The sequence below is a fragment of the Pseudonaja textilis genome, chromosome 9 (assembly GCF_049901715.1).
Source record: "Pseudonaja textilis isolate UNSWEBS1 chromosome 9, rPseTex1.2, whole genome shotgun sequence".
Taxonomy (NCBI): domain Eukaryota; kingdom Metazoa; phylum Chordata; class Lepidosauria; order Squamata; family Elapidae; genus Pseudonaja; species Pseudonaja textilis.
The window spans coordinates 24,609,078-24,625,286 of record NC_141998.1 but is presented as its reverse complement, the minus strand read 5'-3'; the positions used below and the strand labels follow the sequence as shown (position 1 = coordinate 24,625,286).

The window sequence follows — 16,209 nt, the reverse complement described above, 5'->3', positions numbered from 1 at the left end:
GCTTTGAACCAGATGTGGAATGGGCACCAAAGGAAAAGCGAGAGAAATGGAGATATTGCCAGCCAAAGGAGAGGAAAAAAAAGCAGGAAGAACAACGGGAATTCCAGAAAAACCAGCACTCCGAATGAAAAAAAACAAACAAACACCCTTTTAAATAAACGGAAAGGCCAGAAAATCCCACCGGATTCCATAGTTTCCCCCGCCCCCAGAGGAGCAGAGAAGATGTGAGAAGTCAAAGCAAGCTTGTAAAAATACAGAGATGGCTTAAACTAGGTTTATCTTTGGCAACCTGCACCCTCCCAGCAGATAGTCCACCATGGTTTTCAGCGCCTACCTGTGACATTCACTTCCACCTGCCCAGATCGGGTGCCGATGGTGTTGGTGGCTTCACAGATATATGTTGCCGATAGGCTGTACGTGACTGGTCCTTTGAAGAACAGAGTGCTGTTTTGAATTTCGGCACTGTCGGGCAACGAACCATTCAGCCTGTCGAAAAAAAGGAAGACAAAACCCCTGGGCCATTAGTAGAAAGCTTTCATCCGGCTACTGAATCTACAAACGGTGGCTGGTGAGTCCAACTTCGTCATTGGGCACCTTGCAACTTCTGTATGTGTTCAATTATTAAACCTGCCTGTAGGGCGATTCCTGATCGGTGGTGTAGTTAGGATCTTGGGCTTAACTACCTTCTCCTCCATGGAACTGGGCAAAAAGACAGAAGATCTGTGGGGTCCTAGGTGCTTGTGTGAGCTGGGTTGTTTTCTTGCAGATGTTTTATGACTCAACTAGACCACATCTCCAGCTCACAAGTCAGACACATTCCTTGTGTGATGACCCAAAGGGGCGTGGCACAAAGGCAACACAGTCAGATAAGCAATAAGAGTCCCTTTATTATCTCCAGCTTTGCCCCCAATGTCCAGGTTACTTTCTGGCTGGAGACAAACTCTCTCGGGAACAGCCTTTGGCTGCAGAGAATCAAGTCCAAAACATGGTCAACACAAACTGCAACTTAAAGTCCAAACATGCAATTAGTTTGGCAGGGCAGCAGCAAGAATTTCAGACTTGAAGGCATGGCAAAATTCACATGGTTGGGAAGACGCCAGGAACACAGATAAGCCACAGGATAAAGTCATGTTTGCTCCCAGAAGCCTGCTGCACTCAGCCTGCCTTTCTTATCAACTGTCTTCCCAGCGGTGGCTAATGAAGGGAATCAGGGCCATTTCCTCCCTGTAAGCCATGCAACCAACGTTGCTCCCTTTTTCATTCCTCCCTGCGTGCCCTAGGATGAAGAGAGCGTGGGCCTGGGTCTTCCTCTGAACTCCCTCTCCCTTGTTCTATCTCTCCCCAGCTGGACTTTGCCATTCTCCTCCATAGCCAACAGAGTAACCCTCCCATTCCACGTCAGCTATCTGGCTTCCTCCACTTTGTTAACTAAAAGAAGAGCATATTTGTAGTTCAGGGGTGAATGATGGAGTCTTTGGCGCTCTCTAAGCTGGGTTGTTTTCTTGCAGATGTGTTGATTCAGATAGACAACATCTCCAGCTCACAACCCAGACACATCCCTTGGAAGCTATCGAAGTCTCTCCTTTGAAGTCCTACTCCTTTTTGTTAACCAACCAGAAAAGCGTATTTGTAGCTCAGGGATGAACTGTTGAGTCCTTTTGTGCTCTCTGAGCTTGGTTGTTTTCTTGCAGACATTTCATGACCCAGCTAGGTAACATCATCAGTGCTAGAAGGAAGTAGGGTTTGCTCTCTGTTTATATGTCGTGGCTTTCCCTATTAGTGTTGGTGGGAGTATTGGTTTCTTGTGGGATCCTTGAAGCTCTCTCAGCTTGGCTGTTTCCCTGCAAGCTGCAAATGTTCCATTGGTATGACACAGAGGTTATTTTGCACCAACAGTGAGCAAAACACACCTGGTTGCAAAGGAAATGCCTTCAGTTTTGCACAGGAATGATCATTTCTTATGACCTCTTGAAAACACCAATTGTTGATTGAGATGGCTATCATCCTATTTCAGTGTTCGAAAAGATTTTAAATTATTAATTTAAGTTTTAAGAGAGAGGACTTTTAGGATCTACAGCTGCCACGTTGCTAACTTCTGATATACAACTGCTTGATTTCTTTAAAAAAAGGGATAAGATGAAAAGGCAAAAAAAAAAAAAAATGAAATTAGCTCTCTGGCTCTAAAGAAGGGATAACTTCAACCTAGGGTATTTTATTCACCTATCTTCTCAAAAATAGATTTGCTAATTATCTCATCCTGGGCACCCCTTTTTTTTGAACTATTACCATCTGGCAGACAGTACAGGATAATAAAAACAAGGATGAATAGGCTGAAAAACAGCTTCTATCCCAGAGCAGTAACTAACTATATTGAATTCTACTGTATAGTGCAACGCTAATGCAATATCAGAGGTTTTCAATTCAATTGTATAGAATGCGAAGGAAGTGTGCTTGTGTTTTATTTTTATAGTCATAATGTACACTGAAAATGGCATTTAATTTCGTTGTATGAGGTGCAATGACAACAAAATAAACTAAGTAACTAACGCTATCTGTTCTATGGGAATGGTTCTTTCCAGAGGCGGTTCTGACCGGTTCTGGAGAACCGGTAGAGGAAATTTTGAATAGTTTGGAGAACCGGCAAATCCCACCTCTGACTGGCACCTCCCCCATCTATTCTCTGCCTCCCATGATGTCCCAGGTGATCGGCTGGGTCTTCTTTGGTTTCCCTGCACAGGAGAACTGTTCTGACCCAAACCTGGTTCCAAGAGAGCAAACACAAGACAAAGGTAACACAACCTTTTGCTGTGTCATTTAAGAATCCTGTTTCTTCACAGATAAAAGGCTACTTCCAACTAATTAGCTCCGATAAGAAAGAGCCTTGCCAAGTTTTTGCAAGGCTGACAAGAGCAACAGATAAAGTTCCTCAACAATAAATCAAAGAGCCTCCAAACACCAACTCAGATATTCCTAGCGCCCATCAGGCTTGAGTATCGAACTTCTTTGCCTTCTGCAAAGAACTGCAGTTTCTCAGCTGGCTTTTGTCTTCTTAGGGAGGGGCTGTTACCTTGCAGCCTTCCTCCTGAGTCGCCTGTGCTGCTGCAGTTGCTCTTTCCTTCGAGCAGCCCTGCACATACGCTCACTGGGCACAGGCTCCCTGGGATCCTCTTCCTCACTGCTGCCAGCCTCCACAATCTCCAAAGGCAGCATTCCACTCCCCGATGGTCCTGGCCCCATCACTGCATCGCACACACAGGCCCCTCATTGCTCTCCGAGAGCTCAGCAGCACCTGCTGCTGGCGAACCACAACAAGAACAGAGCTGGAAAGCAGGTTACTGGGGTGGGGAGGGCCCACCAAGCCACACCCACAGAATCAGTAGTAAAAAAAAAAAAATCTGAATCCCACCACTGGTTCTTTCCCCCAAAAATACTACAGGAACGGCAGCCTCGTCTTGTTAGCCCTGATAGAAACCGAGAGAAGCTCAACAAACAAATAAATACATTTAAAAATCAATCAATTCCTAAGTGTTTTGCAAAAAAATATCACAGAACAAACATAAACAACGCTGCGCACAGAGGAAAATTATGCAGTTTGCTCATTTTTAATCAATCTGAGGGAAAGCAATTAAGTTCAGCAAAAGCAATCGACAGGCACCCAACCCAGGGGTGACAGGCCCAATTTGCATTCAGACGATGCTCCAATTAGAAGCAGTGGGTGGTGGGGAAAGCCCCTCCCTCCCCTTGGGAGCAATTAATGAATAGAAAAAAATCAGCCCCCACGCACACATGCCAATCACCAGGGTCCTCTAAAACAGCTTCACCTTCTATTTCCTTAAAATACACCATCGCCACCATCATTAACCATCAGCTATTTGGCCCAAAGAGATAGAAACAATCAGAAGAGCTTTGATTTTTCTCCATGTTAACATGCCCCAAACAAGTAGCTACGCTGGCAAGGACTTTGAAGAGAAGCAATCAATATTTTATAATTTAAGGCAAGCTATAGTGTTCCCAGCCAGAAAACGAATGCGTTGTTTTGAAAAAGGAAGAGAGTATGAGATGTGAAGGTCTTAGAATCATAGAAACCTGGACTAGAAAACCTCCAAGCAAAAGATTTTGGAGATCTCGTAGTCCAGTCCTCAAGACAAGAGTCCATAGACCATCCTGGACAAATTATGGTCCTATTTTTCTTTTTTGAAAACCTCTAGTGATGGAGTCTCCATAACTTCTGAAGGCAAGCTATTCCATTGATTAATGATAGGGTTCTTGAGGCTCTTCAAGCTTGGTTGTTTTCTGGCAGATGTGTCATGATCAAACTGAGGGACATCATCAATTGCTAGGACTATGGGATGTGTCTGGGTTGTTAGCTGCAGATGTTGGTCAGAAAAGTCTACAAGAAAACCACCAAGCTCAAGAGAGTACCAAAGACCCCATAGTTCAACCCAGAAATACCGTCTTCTATTTATTAATTGTTCTTTTTATCAGGAAGCGTCTTCTTAGCTCCAGGCTGGATCACCTTCTCATTAGGTTCCACCTATTGCTTCTTGGCCTGCCCTCAGATGCTATGGAGAACAAATTGACCTCCTCTTTCCTATAGAAGCCCTTCAAATATTGGAAGGTGCTATCGTGTTCCCCTTAGTCCTTCTCTTCATTAGGATACGCATAATATTTTAGTTCTCTTAGCTGTTCATCATATGGTTTAGCTTCCAGCCCCATAGTCATCTTTGGTGCACTTCTCTGCACTCTTTCTGATGCCTCAGGATCTTTTTTTCATCATATACAAATGCTTTCACTGCCTTATTCCTTCCTATTCCTGCCTTATTCCTTCCAGAGGATATCCAAGCTGGATATGCGACACAGAATGGGATCATTCTCTTCAAGACTGTAGGGGTTGAGAGCCCTCCGACTGTTATTCAGGGCCTTATGTCTATGCTGAATTTCTACATGAGTAGGTTCCTGGCTGTAATGGCATACGAGAATGGCCTTGGGATACCAGTCAAAGAGATGCTGCTTAGGGAATTATAGGATAAGAGGGCGCGTAGCCCACAGCTGCGTAACGGATGGAGTAAGAAGTTCAGAAAAAGGACCCTTCTTAATTATTGGGATGTAAAAGAGACAATGGGAAAATTGTATTTTCAGACTTTCAAGATGGATGTCAGCCTTCCCAGGTAGAGTGGATAAGAACATGGCCGGATGAGTTAATTCTACTTTATTGTAGAATTTAATTGCATTTGGGGGCTTGAAGACAAGGGAGTGCTCAGATCCAAAAGCAATACATTAACAGAGAAACTCACAGTGCAAAGAGAAACCCATGGTGATGATTAGATTGGCTCTCTGTTTAGATAAGTCAGCTTCTTCCTCCTTGGTCATCTGGAAAATGTTATTCTGCTGGCCTTCTTCCAACCACAGAAGACATATTTGAGCGTTGTGAGGATCGTACCACATCCAGGTTAAATGCCAGGGCGCCGGGACTGATGGTTTCTCCATACCAATCCATTAAATCTCTGCCCACAGAAGAGAAAGGGAAGGAAAGCTTCCCTCCTGACATGCTTGCTTTCTAGAGGCGATGCATTTGTGAGATTGCCCAGCAGAAAGCAGCCAATGTCAATCCTAGCTGGGCATCTTCCCACCTCTTCCTGGGCTGTTTGTGAGAAAGGGACTGTCCGCTCACTCGCCTGAGCGATTCTATCCAGGTCACTGCAGGTAATGTAGCCAGTGACTCACCAGCTGCTGATCTAAATGTGTCTGCTTGGAAATAACAACACACACACACACACACACACACACACACACACACACACACACAAACACACATGCTCCTTCCTAAGCTGATAGCCAGAGATGCACACGTGGGTGGAAATTGATAACCTCAATAACATCTTGGTTGCCAAGAAGGAGAAAGGAACATTTTTGAAAGAAAGAAAGAAAGAAAGAAGAAAGAAAGAAAGAAAGAAAGAAAGAAAGAAAGAAAGAAGAAGGAAGGAAGGAAGGAAGGAAGGAAGGAAGGAAGGAAGGAAGGAAGGAAGGAAGGAAGGAAGGAAGGAAGGAAGGAAGGAAGGAAGGAAGGAAGGAAGGAAGGAAGGAAGGAAGGAAGGAAGGAAGAAAGAAAGAAAGAAAGAAAGAAGAAAGAAAGGAAGGAAGGAAGGAAGGAAGGAAGGAAGGAAGGAAGGAAGGAAGAAAGAAAGAAAGAAAGAAAGAAAGAAAGAAAGAAAGAAAGAAAGAAAGAAAGAAAGAAAGAAAGAAAGAAAGAAAGAAAGAAAGAAAGAAAGAAAGAAAAGGTAGAGAAATATCTGAGGACAACCAGGCCAGGTGTGCGTTCTATTTGGAATCTTTTCCAAGGAAACCAACCGGAATCCAGCGCCAGAGACCTACTTCTGAGCTCTAAAGAAGTCCTGAGAACCACGAAAGGTGAGAATGAATTGACACCTGGGAGATGCAACAGGTTGGATCTTCTCGCCTGCTAATAATAGAGGCTCTTGATTGCTGTGTGTGGGAGGATGGTGGAGTTTCCTTTTTTTGTTTTTTGTTTTGGTGAAACACCTGCAAAGCCACACGTTGCATCCCAATAGGTTTGAAATTGATCACGGTTTGCAGATAGTTTGACGTGAACCCTGATCAATTTCCCTTGGAGGAGAGATCCGGGGTTTGTTATGGAAGCAGGCGTCCTCCACTTACAACCTGTTGCTTAATGATTTTTTCAAAGTTACGACAGGGCCTCCCCACAAAGGTACTTACAACTCAGTTCTGGAGTTCTGAAGGTTTCCCCCCTTCACCCCACCCCCAAATTCATATTACTGCTTTTTATTCTTTTGGCAAACGACTTCTATCGGCAGCCATTTGCAGCATCTATCCATCACATATGGTGCTTTATGATATTTTTGTCAGAAACAGACATTTACTTCTTGTTTCTAGCAAAAAAAAGAACCCCAACCCAGTCATAATCAAAAATGGCTTCACTTAACGATAGTCTTCCCTTAATGATCACTGAACAAAGATCGTTAAAAACAGGTACGGTTGTGATAACCGGCTTAACAACCAGCATGACTTAATGACCGTAATTGGAGACTCGAATACAGTCATTAGTTAAGGACTACTAAAAAGCAGAGACATCACCCTGCCAACAAAAGTGTGTAGAGTCAAGGCTGTGGTTTTCCCAGTTGCAATGTGTGGCTGAGAAAGTTGGACCATAAGGAAGGCTGAGCGCCAAAGAATGGAGGCCTTTGAACTCTGGCGCTGGAGAAGAAGATTCCTGCGAGTCCCTTGGACTGCAAGGCCATCCAACCGGTCAGTCCCAGAGGAGATCCACCCTGACTGCTCTTTAGAAGGCCAGATCCTGAAACTCCAAGACTTTGGCCACCTCATGAGAAGGAAGAAGGACTCCCTGGAGAAGAGCCTAATGCTGGGGAAGATTGAGGGCCAAAGAAGAAGGAGGGGATGTCAGAGAAGGAGGGGGATGGATGGAGTCACTGAAGCAGTTGGCGTGAGCTTAAATGGACTCCAGAAGATGGTAGAGGACAGGAAGGCCTGGAGGAACGTTGTCCATGGGGTTGTAAGGTGTCAGACACGACTTTGCAACTAACAACAACTTGTATTTGTTAGCATTTGGAGGAGGGACATGGAACAGATTGTAGTTCATCGTTTAAGTCCTAAAACATCTCTTCTTCTTCTCTACAGTGGCTGCCTCTACCAGATAGAAGGGAACTCAAGAGATAGCACTGGTTTCTATCATCAGCACTGCTCGTTGTGATCATTTTCCTAATGCAAAACCCACCATGTAACAAATATTGCAGAAATGATTAGAATTAGAATAAATAAAAGGGTTATATAAACGACTTGCACAGAGAACAGGAGCTCAAATGGGACAGCTAAGCTGGGGCCTTGCTTAAGGGGCTACAGCTTACGTAAAATAATGGAGGAAAAGAGGTATCAATCATTCTTCCTTCACCTGCACAATCTGACCAAGTAATTCTTGAAGGAACTTTACGGCCCCGGGCACAAAAGTGTTCCCATTGGGCTCCTTACTCATTCAGTGCTGCAAAGAACTCATAACAGTTCATCCATGTGCCGTGGGTCAATACTTACAGCTTCCATTGGTACTCCGTAGCAGGAGGATTGGCATCAGATGTACAAGTCAACTTCACATCCTTCCGGTTGAGGTACCAGTTGCTGTCAAAACCATCGATTCTAACCTCGGGTTCATCTGTGGAGCAGGGAAGACAGAATGGAGGAACATGGTGGAGGAGAGAGATGAAGGAAGAAAGGAGGAGGATAAGAGAAGAGAGATACAGAGATGGAGAGAAGAAAGAGTCAAGAGAGCCAAGAAAGATAGACATGGGGTTGAGAAGATTAGGAATGAGGTCAACATTGAGGAAGAGAAGGATGGGAAGAACAGGGTTGGAGAACAGAAGGATGGAGAGAAACAAGGGTGAAAGGATGAGCCAAGGAGAAGAAAGGAAAAATTGGGCAGATAAGGGCAAAAGCGGAATTGGAAAGGCAAGGAGAAAAAGAGGAAGGATGGAGGGAAACCAGAGAAGTCAGGAGGAGACAGGAGAGTAGGAAAAACAGCAAAAGGAGGTAGGGCGAGAGAAGAGGCAGACATTAATGGATGTCCTGGAGACCACTTTAATTTCCTAACAATGGCTCCTGCAGCAAACCACAATGATGTCAAAATGACACAGGCATGGCAACCGTCATGCCAACGATGATGGTTGCAGATGTCCATGTGCCCAGACCTCATCACTCATGTTTTGCTACTTGCCCCTCCTCACTCAGGGAAACCCATGCCTAGTGCAACTCCCCAACAAGACAAATAATCGAATCTTCACTGAGGTGGTTGTGATAAGCCATGGTAAGATCTGCCTGTCAACCCTGAAGCTGGCCTGGCTGAAGCCATTTTGGAGCTTCAGTGTTGCCACTCTGGAGCTGAGGGATGGATAGGGAGGAGGGGATTAGGGATAGCTGGAGTTTTGTAGTCAAAATAAAAAATACTTTCCCCTGGGAACCAAGGATGTTCTCACAGGTGGCCTGAGGAGTAATGTCACCAGACCACCGGACAGTGCCTCGATTGGACCATGTGGCTGATAGTTTGGGATTGGGGGGAAAAATTTCATTTTTAATTAGGCGAAAACTGTGGGAATCTTCAGAGTTGGTTTTCACTAGACTTGTGCTGTTCTTTGAGGAATTTATCAGCCTTTTGCTCAGTAGGGGTCTATTTCTTGGAACCCTGACACTCCCATTTTTAAGTCCTGTCTCTTTGAAGTCCTAACTCTAAGCATCACTCCCGCTTCTCCAACTTACACAGCACGTTGAGGGTCATGCTCTCCGTAAAACGCTCCAACTGGTAGTTGACCACACACTTCAGCTGCTGCTGATGGGCCTCCCGGCTTGGTAGAAGACGGTAGCGGCTGATCACAGTGATGGTGCCATTCTCATTGCGGATCTCCTGGAATTCCGCCTCGCCTTTCAGCTTAGTGTCCCAGGTCACAGTGCTGGGAGGCTTCCCATTGGAGGATATGCAGGTGGCCACCAGGATTTTTTCTGTCATGCCGGCCCGGGCAATCAGTGGCCTGGTGGTACCTTCCATCCGGTTTACTGGTTTGGCTGAAGAAAAGGCAAGGGATCAGCAAGTGGAAGCAAAGGAGTCATGATCAAATAAACAACAAGGACCACGAGTTGTCGTTTGAGCCACAGTGGCGCAGTGGTTAGAGTGCAGTACTGCAGGCTGCTCCTGCTGACTACCGGTTGCCTGCAATTTGGCAGTTCAAATGTCACCAGGCTCAAAGTTGATGCAGCCTTCTGTCCTTCCCAGGTGGGTAAAATGAGAACGCAAAATTGTTGGGGGCAAGAGACTGATTTTGTAAACTGCTTAGGGAGGGACTGTAAAGCACTGTGAAGTGGTATGTAAGTCTAAGTGCTATTGCTATCTTCCTTCCTTCCTTCCTTCCTTCCTTCCTTCCTTCCTTCCTTCCTTCCTTCCTTCCTTCCTTCCTTCCTTCCTTCCTTCCTTCCTTCCTTCTAGGTTAGAATGCAGTATTGCAGGCTAATTCTGCCAATTGCCATCAGTTCAATCCTGACCAACTCGAGGTTGACTCAGCCCTCCATCCTTCCAAGGTTGGTAAAATGATGACCCAGATTGTTGGGGCATTAGACCGACTCTGTAAACCGCTTGAAGAGGGCTGGAAAGTGCTGCGAGGTGGTATATAAGTCTAAGTGTTATTGCTGTTGATGAATATTAACACGATGTCCTCCTCATTAGTTTGCCCAAGACCTGAACATCAGTGAAGATCTCGGTAGACTTGTTGACATGGGCTTCTCTCTGCATCCCAATGTCAGATGAAACCAGCCTACAGCTTGTTTTCCTTCTTTGTCTTTCTATTATTGTTGTGAGCCATCCAAAGTTGTGTTTTACAAGACAGGAGGAAATAGGAATCTTATAAATACATACCTACGTGGAGTAACACATGCAATTTGGCAAATGAGTTCCCATTGCTGAAACTGATTCATTGGAATGTCACATTTCCATGAAAAATGGGGCAGGTTTCGCATCGTTCTTCACCTGGACGTGATCGCAAATATGCTACGAAAATCTGGTATGCTAGAAAAGGAGAAGCTGAGGGCTCTTTTGTAGCCTCTGATGACCATCTCACCTTCCTTTCACACTTCTAGTTCTCCAAAAAAAAGGAGAACTGAAAGGGAGAAAGAGCAGGTGCTCTCATATATCTGAGTTTCTAGGCTAGCATGTTGATTTCTACCTATATTCCAAGCATCCAAAGGCCAGACAAGGAATAATGGATAGAAACCGAACAAGGAGAGATTCCACCTGGAAATAAGGAATTTTCTTGTCCTTCGTGAAGACAATCAACCGATGGAACAGAAGTTGCCTTCAGAAGTTGTGGGAGCTACATCCCTGGAGGCTTTCAAGAAGAGACTGGACTGCCATCGGTCAGAAACGGTGCAGGGTCTCCTGCTTGGGCAGGGGGGTTGGACTAGATGACCTACAAGGTCCCTTCCAACTCTGTTATTCTGTTATTTGCAAACAGTTCTCTGCTCTGTGTGAACCAAGTCACTCTGGTTATTCTACAGACTAGTGTTAAAATAGGCCATGGTTTAGTGAAATGTGTGGATAGTAAGGCCTGGATTCAGAAATAAGTCTTCCCTAATGTAAAAGCAAAGAGCCAGTTTGATGTTAGTATTTACAGAATGAGACCATAAACCAGGAGAGTCTGAGTTCTACTTTGGTTTTGAGCTTTTACGGATGACCTTCCCCAGCCATAAACTCCCACTAATGTTGATGTTTTTCACGGATCATTTTTTTAAGGAGTTTTGTTTTTATATTATTGCTGTAAACTTGCCAGAGGGTTTACATTAAATGGCCTGCATCAATATTTTCAAAACAAAGAGCCCGGAATGAGAGGTTGGGCAATAATTTGGATAACAAGCTTCACCCTGTTACACAGACATTTGCATTTGTCCAGAGTCCATTCCTTTTCCTTCATCTCAACAACAATGCTCTCAAAGTAAGATTGCGACAGAGTCACCAACTCTTAACGTGGTGAATGGAGCCAGCCTGAGGCCACTGCAGACAATCTATCTAAGACCATCTGATGACACCGGTCATCACCTGAGGACAAGTCAAAACCTGTGCAGAATGAAGGCAAATATTTCCTGCTCTCATTCTAACTCGCAGCTGAATTTTCTCATGAAAAAGAGATGTGTGTGTGTATTTCTATATAAGGGAAAAATATGTCTATCAAATCCAGGTACCATGTTCCCCTGAAAATAAGACCTTGTCTTAAATTTTTTTGTTACCAAAAAAGGCACCAGGTCTTATTTTCAGGGGATGTCATCCACGGACTAATCTCACTTGCGCAAGTCACGCCTGGCCTCCTTTTCGCTGTCAGAGGCCTTCAGGAACTTCTTCTGTGGCCAACAAGGTTTTCCTTAAGCCCTCTGCAGCTGATAACAGAGCTCTGGATCGATCCAAAGCTTTGTTATAGCTCCAGAGGCCTTCAGGTAAGCTTGCCCAGCCTTGCTGGCTGCAGAAGAAATGGGCCGGCGAGGCAGGTGTTGGGTGTGCGAGGCCTGGCTACAACTGTCCAAAGGTAAGTAGTAGGGAAGCTCCACCCCCACATCCCCATCCTAGTTTAATTTTTACCTGTGCAATAACATTATTGTTGAGATGAAGGAAACATGAAGCTAGGACTTACTTTCAGGGTAGGTTGTATTTTCAGGGAAACAGGGTAAGAAACTAGTAAAGCCACATGACCATCAAACAGCCATCAAATAGGGGAAGACTGATGGATCACTCACATGCACACTTTGTCTTTGCTGTAGCCCCAATGGGTAGGCATGCTGCACTCATTCTGACAGAAGGGGCATGCTCTGGACCCCATTGGTCAAGGAATTGCCTCTGGCAGCGTCCAGGAAAAGGGTCTTTTCTCTGGGTCTCCCACCCTCTGGAACATTGTGCCCCTCAAGATCTGCCTCTCCACTCTCTTGGCCTTCCAAAATGACCCCAAAACCTGGCTCTGCCAACCCGCACGGGACCCCAATGGGGCGTTCCAGGTCGGTGCTAGTTAGTGATCTAGGAAAAAGATCCCATCTCCACCTCTCGTTGAATTCTGGTTCCTAATTTATCAAATTTCTTTCAATGGTAACGTTTAACATTTTGCATTTTTTGCTTTTACCGTGTTGTAAGCCACCCAGCACCTCTTGAACAATGAGAGGGCAGCATATCATTTTAATACTTGTAAATAAGGAATAAAATGATATCGGCAACTTACCCAATACGGTGAGATTGAGTTGGTTTTCCCGGTTGCCGGTAGGGAAGGTGGCAAACTCACAGATGTAGATCCCTTCGTCGTCCAACTGCAGGTTGGACAGCTTGATGGTCCCGTCGGTGATGGATGGGCTCTGGAAGACCACTCTCTCCTCGTAGGGGGGAAGGATGGAGAGACCCATGACAGGGTTGTAGATGGCCACATTTTGCTTGGAGCCATTACTGGCCTTCTGCCAGGTGACTTGAGTGATCCTTGTGTGGTTGATCTTGACCAAGTTGCAATGAAGGACTACATCAGTCCCGATGAAGCCGGAGACCGTCTCATTGACAAGCACCTTCTGAGCCCAGAGGCCTACAAGAGAAGAGAGACGGAAGGATTAGGATGTGTTGTGTTCTTAAGGAGTTCTTCCAAGCTAAGATTTGAGGGTTACAATTGTTTTACTTTCAAGCAAGGTAACCTAATCAATGAAGATTAGGATGTGACACTGGAAATGATCCTTGTTGCTGGGCTTCCAAGGTTGTCTTTGTGAATCTGCAAGGGTTGTCATTTCGGAACCACAAATTCCCCTGTGAGCTCTTTCAAAGCTCAGAAGATTAAGGGGAGACAATCTGGCAACAGGCTTCATCTTGTTGCACAGTTCTTCCATTTCCTGGCTTTGCACAACACAATGAATCATTAAGTCAGCCAGTGGCCTGGGTTCACACAACATACTTAAGGCGTCCGCGCGCACACACAAAAACACGCACCAAGGAAATAATCAAGGTTAAAGTGAACTCAACTTAGTACTGTGTGCAAAAATAGCCCAAATGACCATTGTAGAAGCTGTCTCTTTTCCTGAAAGAGGCTTAATCATGTACTTCAACTTTGGTTCCTGCACAGATAATGAAACAACCTGCAAAACTCTATTGCAAATCAACATGCCGAAATACATGTTTGGGGCAGGGAAGAGAGGAGAGGAGAGGAGAAGGGAAGGGAAGCAAAGGGGGAGAGGAGGGGAGGGGAAAGCAAAGGAGAAGGGAGGGGAGGAGGGGAGAGAAGAGAGGAGAGGAGGGGAGAGGAGAATAGAAGCAAAGGGAGAAGAGGAGAAGGAGAGGGAGAAGAGGAGAGGAAAGAAGAAGGGAGGGGAGGAGAAGGGAAGCAAAGGGGGAGAGAGGAGGGGAGGGGGGAAGGGAAAGGAGAAGGGAGGGGAGGGAAGGAGGGGAGAGAAGGGAGGAGGGGAGAAGAGAATAGAAGCAAAGGGAGAAGAAGAGAGAAGAGGGGAGGAGAGGAGAGGAGAGGAGAAAGGAGGGAAGGAGAGGAAAGAAGAAGGGAGGAGAGGAGAGGAGGAGAGAGGAAAATAGAAGCAAAGGGAGAAGAGAGGAGAGGAGGGGAGGGGAGGAGGAGGGGAGAGGAGAGAAAAGGAGAAAGGAGGAGAGGAGAAGGGACGCAAAGGGAGAAGAGGAGAGGAGGAGAGGAGAAGGGGGGAGAGGAGAGGAGAAGAGAGGCAAAGGGAAGCAAAGGAAGGAGAGGAGGGGAGGAGGGGAGGGGAAGGGAGGAGGGAAGAGAAGTTTGCACAAAATCCCCACGGGCTGCCATATGTTGAGCCAGTTGAAGCATACAGGGTGCCTAGAAGGAGAGACGGGCAGAATTGAACCAAACTCCCCTGGTAAAAGGCTGGCCAGCTTTCGGAAGTGAGAGGATTGCAACAGAGCGAACTCAAATTAGGAAGATCTGGACCCTTTGTGGGTGGGTGGGTGAGTGTGAGTTGGAAATTTATTTATTTTTGTTCATTTATTTATTGATTTTTGTCAACTGCTTACAAGATAACAGGTATAAGTAAAAACATAGTTATGAATACATGGAGACGTATAAGAAAAAGAAAAGAAAAGAAATCTATTTATCCATGCTCCCATGCATGGTAGAATGGGTGCACGCTACATTTCCATCTATTTCCTCCCTCCCACACACACAGGGAGACAAAAGCAGGCAGCCAACAGAAAGAAAATAAACATTAGAATGCAACTCAAGGAGCGCTGACTCAGGAGGAAGTGCCATTGCTTTTCATGGGGCTCCTCGCTTTGATGCAAGGGAGCCTCTGTCTTTGGCCCCGGGGACTTTCAAAGGTGCTGAGCTGGCAGCTCCCATCGGCCTCGGCCGGCTTGGCTGCAGGCGACGGTGTTTGGAGAGGCCCAGCCTGGGAGAGGCCCCGATGCTGCTGCTTTGGGACTGCGCCATGCATGAGCCAGCGAGGTGACATTATCAGTGTTAGGAGGCAGCGGGGTTTGCTCTCTGAGAACGGATGAGGTTACCTAGTTGGGGCGTGAAAGGTCTGCAAGAAGACAGTCAAGCTCAGACAGCATCAAAGCCCCCAAAGGCGTCTTTCCTCCTCCTCCTGCCTCCTCCTCCTCCTGCCTCCTCCTCCCTCTGCAAACCCCACTCCCTTCTACACTGATGAGGTTACCTAGTTGGGGCATGAAAGGTCTGCAAGAAAACCACCAAGCTCAGACAGCATCAAAGACCTCAAAACCCACCTCCTCCTCCTCCTCTCCCTTCTTGCAAACCCCCGCTCCCTTCTACACTGATGAGGTTACCTAGTTGGGGCATGAAAGGTCTGCAAGAAAACCACCAAGCTCAGACAGCATCAAAGACCTCAAAACCCACCTCCTCCTCCTCCTCTCCCTTCTTGCAAACCCCCACTCCCTTCTACACTGATGAGGTTACCTAGTTGGGTCCTGAAATGTTTGCAAGGAAAAAAAAAAAAACATCACAGAGACCATCAACTCAGTTCAACCCTGAGCTACGAATAGCCTTTTTCTATCTGTATCAATAACCTTCCAGGAAAACAACGAAAACAACCAAAAAAACGCGAAGGATTTTGTGACCGAGCATTGAAAATGAACCTTCTCTCTTCTCGCATTGCAAAATGTGCCCTGGGCTCTTTCAGCAAAAGGGAGCTAAGTCTCCTCCCCCCGACAACTCTGCCCTTTTCAACCATCTCTCCTCCCTCTCCCCCCACCCTTTTTGCAAATTTCTGCTGCGGCTGCATATTCCCAATCTGTGTATTTAGAGATAACACGCCAGTAATTATACGGCTGGCATTTTTATTTTGTACGGAGAAAGGAGAGTGAAAAGAAAGAAAAGAAAAGGGAAGGTTAACAACGCGCAGCCGAGAACTGGAAAAGCGAGATCGTCCCAACCCCATCTGCCCATCCCAAAGAAACAGAAACCCCGGGGAAAGGCAAATGAGCGGGGAAAGAGAGAAAGAGACAGAGAGAGGGAGGGAGGGAGGGAGGGAGGGAGAGAGAGAGAGAGAAAGAGAGAGAGAGAGAGAGAGAGAGAGGGAGAGAGAATAAATAACTTTAAAAAGGAAGAGAGAACGAAGCACCTTGGGGAAAAAGCACTTTGAGAGGTTTGGACATCTCCTTTTTTCCACATCAGTGGACCAGCTGAG

The 16,209-nt window shown here is 45.9% G+C and overlaps 1 protein-coding gene across 2 annotated transcripts in view; it reads right to left on the bottom strand.

The window, feature by feature from the left end:
- Positions 1-16,209, bottom strand: part of NECTIN1 (nectin cell adhesion molecule 1) — a 179,431-nt gene that overhangs the window by 58,576 nt on the left and 104,646 nt on the right. For both annotated transcript variants that reach the window (XM_026709196.2, XM_087939170.1), the window contains exons 2-5: positions 12,783-13,130; positions 9,298-9,600; positions 8,083-8,200; positions 335-486 (exon numbers count right to left, since the gene is read on the bottom strand). In XM_026709196.2, the coding sequence (XP_026564981.1) occupies positions 335-486; positions 8,083-8,200; positions 9,298-9,600; positions 12,783-13,130 (921 nt within the window). The remainder of the gene's footprint in view (positions 1-334; positions 487-8,082; positions 8,201-9,297; positions 9,601-12,782; positions 13,131-16,209) is intronic.